Source organism: Procambarus clarkii, chromosome 21 (assembly GCF_040958095.1).
Source record: "Procambarus clarkii isolate CNS0578487 chromosome 21, FALCON_Pclarkii_2.0, whole genome shotgun sequence".
NCBI lineage: Eukaryota > Metazoa > Arthropoda > Malacostraca > Decapoda > Cambaridae > Procambarus > Procambarus clarkii.
In genome coordinates, this window is record NC_091170.1 from 32,965,889 (window position 1) to 32,976,735 (window position 10,847).

The window sequence follows — 10,847 nt, forward strand, 5'->3', positions numbered from 1 at the left end:
TCAACAAAATTATTCGCACACCCTCCGTCACTATGTGATGGAGTGCGAAAAGATACGTGAATTTAGAGACAACTCAATAACAAATGTTCAAGAGATGTGTAAATATTTCATTCAAAATGATCTGCTGCCAGAAGTCTTGGCCAAATATCCCCAGTTTGCTAACTGTAGGTAGTAACTGAGTGACTGTAACCTATCCACCGCTGCCCACTGGATGGGAGGCGGTGTGCAGGACAAACGTATAAATAGTGACACTTTTCAGATGATGATGAAGATTAAGCCACCCAAGAGGTGGCACGGGCATGAGTAGCCCGTAAGTGGTGGCCCTTTTGAGCCATTACCAGTATCAAGAGCTGATACTGGAGATCTTTGGAGGTGCGAATGCACCCTGCATGATGGGAGATGTCTCCCTTGTGAATGTGTTAAGATGAAGATGAAGCCACCCAATAGGTGGCACGGGCATGAATTGGTAAGTGGTGGCCCTTTTGAGCCATCACCAGTATCAATAGATGATACTGGAGATCTGTGGAGGTGCGACTGCACCCAGCGTGACGGGAGACGTCTCCCGTGTTTTAAACAGATGAAGAAGATGAAGCCACCCAAAAGATGGCACGGGCATGAATAGCTCGTAAGTGGTGGCCCTTTCGAGCCATCACCAGTATCAAGAGCTGATACTGGAGATCTGTGGAGGTGCAAGTGCACTCTGCGTGACGGGAGATGTCTCCCATGAATGTGTCCAAGATGACGATTAAACCATCGAAAAGGTGGCACGGGCATGAATAGCCCGTAAGTGGAGGCCCTTTTGAGCCATTACCAGTATCAAGAGCTGATACTGGAGATCTGTGGAGGTGCAACTGCACCCTGCGTGACGGGAGATGTCTCCCGGACCAAGTGTGTGGTGACTGATCAAGATTGATTGATTGATGAAGATTAAGCCACCCAAGAGGTGGCACGGGCATGAATAGCCCGTAAGTGGTGGCCCTTTCGAGCCATTACCAGTATCAAAAGATGATACTGGAGATCTGTGGAGGCGCAACTGCACCCTGCGTGACGGGAGATGTCTCCCGGACCAAGTGGTGACCAAATGGTGCACTTTTCAGTAGCTCTCTACGTATTTATGGGCTATTCATGCCTGTGCCACCTCTTAGGTGGAATAATCTTCTTCAATCAATCAATCAATCAATCTCCACATATGTCAGTTGCTTAAATCAAAAACTGTACTTGTGGTCGGTCTCGAGGTCATTGTTGATGTGACAATGTGCATTGAATTTTGTAACTAGCTCATTAAGACTGTAACTTGCTTAGCTAAATGAATTGTGGGGTTCAGTCCTGAGCCCATTATGTGCCTCTGTAACCTTTCCACTACCGCCCACAGGATGGGTATGGGTGCATAATAAATGAACTAAACTAAAACATAGTTTCCTACCTAGTACCTTAAACTCGCACTGTATCTTGTGCTACCCATTCCCCCAATATGTGACTAAGCCATTCAACGTCACCCTTGTAATCACTGCTATCATCTTATATCATGGTTGTTATATTTAACGCATATTTTACTGCATTATACCTAGAAATAATACTCAAAATATGCTGCAATGGACCTGTTGATAATCCTCAAATTTTACTATAATGTGCCTACTAATCTTCGTCAAATTTCCTTACAATGTATCTATTAACATTTCTCAATTTTGCAAGAAATTACCTACTTGAAATTATCTGTTAGATTAAGGACCTGCCCGAAACGTTATGCGTGTTAGTGGCTTTACAAGAATGTAAAAACTTCAATGCTATGTACTCTCATAAACCCAATGTACCTTCTTGCCCACATATGTCAGTTGATTAATTTAGAAACTGTACTTATGGTCGGTCTCGAGCCTATTGTTGATATGACGATGTGCATTGAATTTTGTAACTAGCTCATCAAGACTGTGACTTGCTTAGCTAAATTAATTGTAGGGTTCAGTCCCTGAGCCCATTATGTGCCTCTGTAACCCTTTCTACTACCGCCCACATGATGGGTATGGGATGCATAATAAATGAACTAAACTAAACTAACTCTGCTTTGCATTACTCCAATGGTGGTGTTAATTGTTTCATTGCCGCAAATACATTCTTGCAAAACATATTTTGTAACAGAACATAAATTCCTCATATATGCTCTTTTATTATACCATAAAATACATTGCTCATTCCTTACTTCTTTTGAACTGAGAGGGTTATCGCATTAGGTCCCCGCCTCTCGTTAGTCTAATTGCCGGATCTTCGAAATCTTATCCCCAATACTGTACTCGATAAGTTCAATTTCATCTTCATTGTTTCAATATTAGCATTTATTGGCCATACTAACATAATTCACATAGCTTCATTTTGTAGTACCTTCTCCAATTTATATGGTCTACATTTACCAAAACAAGAAATGACACACGCAGCATTATCGATAATGGATCTCACAGTATTTACCTGAGGGCCATTAGTGACCAAACCACACACCGTAAGATGAGGAGACGACAACGTTTCAGTCCGTCCTGGACCATTATCAAGTTGATTGTGAAAATGATCCAGGACGGACCGAAACGTCGTCATTTCCTCATCTCTTGGTGGGTTGTTTGGTCATCAATTTTAGTTAGTTTAGTTCATTTATTATGCACCCCATACCCATCTTGAGGGCGGTAGTGGAAAGGGTTACAGAGGCACATAATGGGCTCAGTGACTGAACCCCACAATTCATTTAGCTAAGCAAGTTACAATCTTGATGAGCTAGTTACAAAATTCAGTATAAGTTATCACACCATAAATAGGTTCGAGATCGACCACAAGTACAGTTTCTAAATTAAGCAACTGACATATGAGGAGAGCTTGTGTCACAATTGATATGTTTGTCCTGCACACCGCCCCCCCCCCCCATCCAGTGCGCAGCGGTGGATAGGTCACTTAGTTACTACCTAGTTAGCAAACTGGGGATATTTGGCTAAAATTTCTGGTAGCAGATCATTTTGAATGAAATATTTACACATTGCTGGAACATTGGTTATAGAATTATCTCTGAATTCACCTATCTTTTCGCACTCCATCACATAGTGACGGAAGGTGTGCGAATAATTTTATTGACAGTTTACATTTGGTCAGGTCTACATCAGTAGATAATGAGAATTCCCAGAGATACTTGTAACCAAGTCTAAGCCGAGCAGTAGTAACATCTAGAAGTCTGCTGATTTTATTGGATGAACCATAGATATGTGGCTCCTCTTGCATGAAAGTATTATGATAGATGGAATTACTGGTGTCGATTTCACTTTGCCTCAGATCTACAAGATTTTGTTGAAGTTTTTGGTGTACTGCTGCTCTCAGATTCCTCATTGACTTTCCAAGGTTACACTCAACGTCTCCTTTAAAGGCAGATTCTTTGGCTAACTCATCAGCTCTATCATGCATTCGGAGGCCAACATGAGATGGAGACCACATGAAATGGACTCTGTTACCATCATTAATAATTTTGTTGTATTTGTGTCTAGCTTCGGACACGAGCATGTTACAGTTATGTCTTAAAGAGTTGAGAGCATTAAGGATGATAAAGAGTCACTTACAATTAATGCATCAAGTTTGGAGACTTTTACACATTTCAAGGGGCATGTGGTTTAATATTAAGTTGTTCTAGTACAATCAATATTTATTGACGTTTTATATGTAAAAAGGGCTGCAGCTGGTCCAAGTTTCAGCATCGCAGCCTAAATAGAAAGGGAGAAAAATAATACGTACTTTAGGCGATTTTTCAACATTTTTCAACGTGTAACTACAAACACAAGTGTCAACCGAAATCATTTCTATGACATTCAGCTATCACATTAGCATATAATAAAGGTTTTGTTGCCAGATTTCTATCCCAAATGTATTTAGTGCAATAATACAAATTTTCAAAGTTTCCCTAAAAATTATGCAACAAAATGATGTAAGAGATATTTACATACCACAGAGTCTATCACAGATTAAGAAAGTAATTAGAAACAGAGTAATGCAAAAGATGTCAACCAAAAGAATTCAACTAACTACGAACCACTTAGTTTGATGAAAGGGAACAGTAGAGCAACAGAAGTACACTTACATCGCATCAGGCTTGGCTACCCATGTGCATTGGAAATAGGTTTACAAGTTCCTGAAGATGAGAGGAAATGTCAGCACTGTGGAGAAATGCCCGACAGACCACTGGAACATTATCTAACACAGCGCACAGTTACAAATCCATTAAGATTTCAACTTAGATTCAACAGAGCAGAAGTTGTTAAACACATGGGACAAAATCTTACTGAAGCGACCATACGAGTCATACATACTCATACTCCGCCCAAGTAAAACAAAAACAAGCAACACTTAGTGGGCCAGCTAGAGGCTCAGGGTCCGCGCAGGAATATCCCTGCAAAAAAAAAAAAACTTACTGGTTACTTACTCATGCCCGTGCCACATCTTGTAGTGGCTTAATCTTCATCAATCAATCGAAGAGCATTTGTTTGCTGTAGCGCCCAGCACAGGTTCACAACTTACAGGAGCGCTCCCGACGCACGTTCGTCTTCTACAGCAGTTGGGACAGAACTGCCGGATGATTGATTGATAAAGATTAAGCCACCTAAGAGGTGGCATGGGCATGAATAAACCGTAAGTGGTAACTGCCGGATGCTATCCTATTCATTAATATATTAAACAGCGTGGACTTAATACTCCTCCTTTAGGCGTACCAAACTCAAAAGATCTTACACTTGAAATACAACCTTGATACTACATCTGAGCTCATGAAGATTATCCCCTATCCAGATTGATTGATTGATGAAGATAAATCCACCCAAAAGGTGGCACAGGCATGAATAGCCCGTAAGTGGTGGCCCTTTCGAGCCATTACCAGTATCAAGAGCTAATACTGGATATCTGTGGAGGTGCGAGTGCACCCTGCGTGATGGGAGATGTCTCCCGTCGCCCTATCCAGTGCAATAATCTCCCTTTAACGCCCAGACCAGCTATAGTTTATATCAGGGCGCTGAAGTTCGGCGCCAGCAACCCTAGGGCCGGCCCTACTCAGAACCTTTTTTTCGGTATTAAACTGTATATTAATTGTGCCATATTAATAATTTTAAACTTTGTTACGAAACCATGTGTAATTGGGTTTAAGATTTGCATTAAAAACGCTGTACGTACGTGTCTATAAATTCGTTCCCAGCTGAGCACACATGCAAACTGTATAATCCATAATAACATTTGTTTTTGTCTATTTAATGGTATCCATCTAACTAATTTAAAGGTGATGTCGCCAATTAGCGTCTATATATTAGCCGGCAATTGCATGATAAAATATGGACGCCTGTAAATAAATGTATATGGGTTGACTGTAGACCGAGATTAAACATAGTCAAACAAGTTTTTTTAAGTTACCGATGACGCTATGGGCGGGAAAAATGGCCAAGTCAAATAACATCCTCATTTGCAAATTAATTCACATTATATAATCCCATAATTTAAATTCTACGAATCTCTGAAGTATATTTAATGTTATTAATTCACAACCAAGTTTCCCACAATATATTATTCTGGAATAATAACATTTATAAAATAGGAATAGATTTAAATTTGACTCCAGCGTCGAGTGATTGACGGACTAGAAAAACAGTGGCACCAAGGCGTCCACATCTTTCTCATTCCCTGGCTTTATTACTGCAAATAGCAAGACAAGCTCTCTGCGATGGAAGACCAGGCGCTGGACGTGGAGGTGGGGGCCCTGGAGGAGGACGTCAGCTTCTTCACGGACATAGACGAGTTACAGTCACACGGGATCAACGCTGCTGACATCAAGAAGTTGAAAACTGCTGGAATTTGCACTGTCCGCGGAGTCCAGATGACGACTCGACGCAAGATGTGCACTATCAAGGGATTATCTGAAGCTAAAGTAGATAAGATAAAGGAGGTAGGGGTAATAATAATCAATAATATGTGATGTATGTGGAGATCCAGCGCCTCAAGCTATCACAATCTTCTATTTTCTCTAATTGTTTATTTCATTTCATTGAAAGGCAACATTACAACAATCTATATGTCTTGACTATTAAATGTAACTTAGGTTTGGTACGACAGGTATTGTATGGTTTTGTCGTTTAAATTTCATAATTAAGTTCTTTGCAAGCCTACATTTAACACAATTCTTGTGTATAACCAAGCCTATTTTGGTTGGAAATATTTTGACTCGCAAAACTAGTAGTGTTTAAAGGGTTACGTAACAAGATGATGATTGACAACTTATCTGACATATTTATTGGTGGTATATTTACTATAACGATTTACCATTGAGTGTGCTGAAGAGAATCAGTGTTTATCATGGGCGTGAGAAATGACTTTGAGCAGCACGACGCAGTGATGCTATAATTAGGCTAAGATATGTCATTTGGCAGGGCTGTAGTGATGATTAAGGAAGTGTCATGTTAGGTTATGCCATATTGTTTGTTTAAGGATATTTAATTAATACTCTCTATGGTTATGCCAAATTCTAAGGAACTTGACATAGAAGGAAGGAACTAGTTAACTTGGAATTACTGTGTTAACCCTCCCGCGCAGCTTGTCTCAGCTTGGCGTACTTGATATATCTTTATATTCACTGTATAGGTTATAGTGTAACTATATAGGTTAAAGTGTGCGTACATTTCAATATTAATGCTGACAAATTTGAAACTTCTTATAATTATTATACGTGATATACCAGTTTTATTCACTACACGTGTACAAAGATATCACATTATTGTGATGCATCTCTATATATATTGCAATGTTAATAATGAACAGTGATATCATCAATTAACAGTTATATATATAATTCCTTTAGGTAGCAGCCAAGCTGAGTGGTGGAGACGGGTTCGTGACAGCTCTAGTGGTGTGTGAACGCCGTCGACACATCTTTCGGGTGAGCACCGGGTCCGCGGAGCTTGACTCCCTGCTGGGGGGCGGCATAGAGAGTATGGCCATCACCGAGGTCTTCGGGGAGTTCCGCACCGGCAAGACCCAACTTTCACACACACTTTGTGTCACTGCGCAGATTCCCAATGAAGCCGGAACTTACACTGGAGGCAAGGTACACTGACCCGCGTTTTCTTCTTTTTCGGGATACGTGCAGTTTGCATGAAGGGTTTTCCTCCCGCTGACTGCACGAGTGGTGATGTTGACAGAGTGTTCAATGTTCATAATTTGGCAGAGATTGGAAGTTATCAATGTATTCTATTTGTGTGAGGATAATGAGAAAAATATACATATGAGTGGAAATGGACTCGGGATAACAAAGATGAGGAGTTGTGCTAATGGTTGTATCAAAGTGTTGCTGTTTTTTCGAAAAAAGTGTGAGGTTTAGTCAAGAGACTGAGTTTGTGAGTCGAAGTATGTTTGGGAGTTAGTCGCAATTCAGATAGATTAGGATAGATTTCGGTAGGGTAAGGTAGACTACATTTAGTAACATGGTGTTAATGTGTATAAGATTAGATTGGAGTAGGTTAGTTGAAGATGGGTTATGATGTCGTATTTCGAATTTTTACATCTGGGATGTGATTACATCGGTCTTCTTTGACCTGCCAGTAGTACACCGTGTTGAATATCTGGGAGTGGTCGGAGGATGTGTCGTGGGAGAATGTGGTTTATGTGTTGTTTTTTCAGTAAAAAGTGCCAGGTCGCTGGGAGGTTTGTACAGCTGGGGGCTTCTTACTCTTGGTGCCGGTGGTTGGGGGTTTGTGACTATTTGAAAATCCTGAAGATTTTCTACCAGCTGAATTTTTAACAGAAGTAATAACTTGTTTTGACGAGTAACTGATCCTATGGGTGAAAATGCAGCTGCTTTGGCCTATACATTGTGGCTCAGTTATTGAGCTTGAAGATATTAACCCTTATCTGGGTTATATTGAATCTTTAAAAGAAGTGATCTGGACTAATATCTTCTAAATTGTTTAGTAGTTTAAAGGTCTTGATGAAATCAGCCATGCCGTGTCTGATTTGTAGTATTGTTAGCCCTGAGGTCCTCAACCGTTCTGGTATTAGAGTTGACTTTGTTCTGGAATGACGTTGCTCTGACAGGATACCAAATAAATGAGAAAAACGATTCAAGCCATAGCAATTGTTACAATTCTAATGACATTTAATTAATATTTTAAAAAGACAAGATAGAAAAACATTTAACTTATAACTGTATAACGAGGCATAGCAATATGATTATGAAGCTTTATTTGAAGGTAAATTAAAAACATGTTGACCAAACCACACACTAGAAAGTGAAGAGACGACGACGTTTCGGTCCGTCCTGGACCATTATTAAGTCAATTGTCATAATGGTCCAGGGCGGACCGAAACGTCGTCGTCTCTTCACTTTCTAGTGTGTGGTTTGGTCAACATTTTTCAGTCACGTTATTGTGACTCCTCGTCTGCATTAAAAACATATTTCTTACAATTAGAGTGGTGGCACATAAATTGACAGAAAATCAATAAAATACAAAAACTAAATTGAAAGTTGAGACTTACATAGACAAAAATAAAAAATTTTGATTGGTCTCTGAATTGTGCAGATTCAGGGGCTATCGGGGATCACATTCACTTTGGTCATTGGCTCGTATCAGTGTGGTTTCATCAACAATTGTTAATAAGCCATTATTTTTGTACAGTAATCCTGTAATAATATTAAGTATTCAGCTAGAAGTACTGCTTTCCTTGTTATGTTTTATTCTTCCCTGTAGAATACACCATCATGCTCATCGCTCATTCTTAATATTATATATTTTTACATATTAGCAAATTTAAGAGATTATAGAGTATAGATCAAGAGCTTGCTAATGGTTCATCTAATATCCCTATCTCGCAAGGTGGTTAATCATACATGGAATACTAATATTATTATGATCACATCCTTTGTGGGCTGGAGTTACTCTGGCTTTCTTAAAAATGTCAGGAAAGGCTTGAAGTTGTAGTGACTTATTGCAGAGATATGCTATTGCTGGTGTTGATATACCTGAATCTCTTTTTTTTGTATGCATTAGGGTTGGTATTTCTGAGTGATTGTCTACTTTTACTTTAAGTGAGCGTATTAGAGAGAGAACGTCTAAGGAACTGGTTCTGTATAGTCGCATTGGCTTAGTATTTTCTCCTGAGAATTACTCTATCTTACCTTTTGACAACGTGCAGAAGACTAGACTTTGATGAAAATAAACACGATGAAGTTCTTATTCCTATCCTTCTGTGTATTTTATTAATTACTGCTCATCTTATCTAAAGACTATCACTTTCTTTCTCGTGTTAGGTGATCTTCATTGATACGGAAAACACTTTTCGACCCGACCGTCTACGTGCTATCGCTGATCGCTTCAACCTGGAGCAAGAAGCCGTATTGGATAACGTGCTGTATACTCGAGCGTTCACATCTGAGCATCAGTTTGACATTCTTGACCACGTGGCTGCACAGTTCCACGAGGAGCCAGGCATATTCAAGTTGCTGATCGTAGACTCAATAATGGCATTGTTCAGAGTGGATTTCAGTGGACGGGGTGAGCTAGCTGATAGGCAACAAAGGCTTGCACAGTACTTGTCCCGGCTCCAAAAAATCAGTGAGGAATACAACGTCTCAGTTTTTATTACAAATCAAATGACTGCTGACCCAGGTGCCACAATGTCTTTCCAAGCTGATCCCAAAAAACCCATCGGTGGCCACATCTTGGCTCACGCCTCCACTACCCGCGTGTCGTTACGTAAAGGACGGGGAGAAACGCGCATCGCCAAAATTTATGACAGTCCAGAGCTACCCGAAAACGAAGCCACCTTTGCTATCACTGCAGGAGGAATTGCAGATGCAAAGGAATGAAAGAGAGCATGCAGATCAGTGGAGTTGGAGGACAACAAATTAAATTGTACATTTATAAATTTCCAAGTGGGAAAGCAACAAATATGGCAATTGTACTGTATAAGACTTATTTGCAGATGATTTTTTGTTTCAATTTAATTTTCAATTTAAACATACTTTAATCTTTTTATGGAATAATTCATTTATTAAAATCAATAAACATATTTGGAAGTTTAAATAGTTTTTTATACAATCTTGTTCACATATGTAATCGGTTTTTGCAATATCGTTATTTTGTCTGCATTAAATCCTTTATTATTTTGTTCTCTTTATTTTTATTGTAAGAAGAAATGTTTATATTATTAAAATATTAAGTAAAATATTATTAAATTATTCAAATATAAACATAAAATATTAGATTATTAAAATATAAACATAAAATATTAGATTATTAAAATATTAAAGATTATTAAAATAACGAGCATGTAACTCATTATGTTGTAGTTAAGGTTCTTAGTTAATTTATTATGGACCTCTTATCCATCCAATGAGAGGTGGGAGAAAGGTTTAAAAAAACATAATGGGCTCGGGAAGCGAACCAAAATCATATATGGCAAAGGTATTCCTTACAACAAAAGTAGCAATTGAATTAGTATGGTGAGAGGGAGCGGTTCGACCAGTCCACCTGCAGGTATCTCCTGATATGACAGCGTCAAGGCCACACCGCCCAGTGGCAAGCCATTAATGAGACAAGCACCCGGATTCTCCTAGCTACCACTTTGCATCTTGCTCATCAACACACACACACTAGGATGTAAGTATATTAGTTTCATTATCATTCATCCCGTCCTCATATCCCTTCCATGTGATATATAGTCATACTGGTTTAGCGCTTTCGTCTGATGTACCCTTCAACTTTTCCAGAATCATTTATATTTCACTGAAGGAAACGTTATGGAAATAATGTACACAATGGGGGTAATGTTGTTATAGATAAATGGTACATTCATTGAGT

At 39.3% G+C, this 10,847-nt stretch overlaps 1 protein-coding gene across 1 annotated transcript; it reads left to right on the forward strand.

Annotated features, from left to right (window-relative positions):
• Positions 1 to 5,621: 5,621 nt before the first annotated feature.
• LOC123760826 (meiotic recombination protein DMC1/LIM15 homolog) lies at positions 5,622 to 10,070 on the forward strand. Its single transcript, XM_045746611.2, has 3 exons — positions 5,622 to 5,941; positions 6,851 to 7,096; positions 9,296 to 10,070. The coding sequence occupies exons 1-3, from the start codon at positions 5,720 to 5,722 to the stop codon at positions 9,851 to 9,853; spliced, it is 1,026 nt and encodes a 341-aa protein (XP_045602567.1). The 5' UTR covers positions 5,622 to 5,719; the 3' UTR covers positions 9,854 to 10,070.
• The last annotated feature ends 777 nt before the right edge of the window (positions 10,071 to 10,847 follow it).

Excerpts from the sequence above, each read along its gene's own strand:
- LOC123760826 (XM_045746611.2), top strand. The coding sequence starts at position 5,720 with ATGGAAGACCAGGCGCTGGACGTGGAGGTGGGGGCCCTGGAGGAGGAC. Across the intron at positions 5,942-6,850 it reads AAGTAGATAAGATAAAGGAG|GTAGCAGCCAAGCTGAGTGG; the intron begins GTAGGGGTAATA and ends TAATTCCTTTAG. Across the intron at positions 7,097-9,295 it reads GAACTTACACTGGAGGCAAG|GTGATCTTCATTGATACGGA; the intron begins GTACACTGACCC and ends TTCTCGTGTTAG.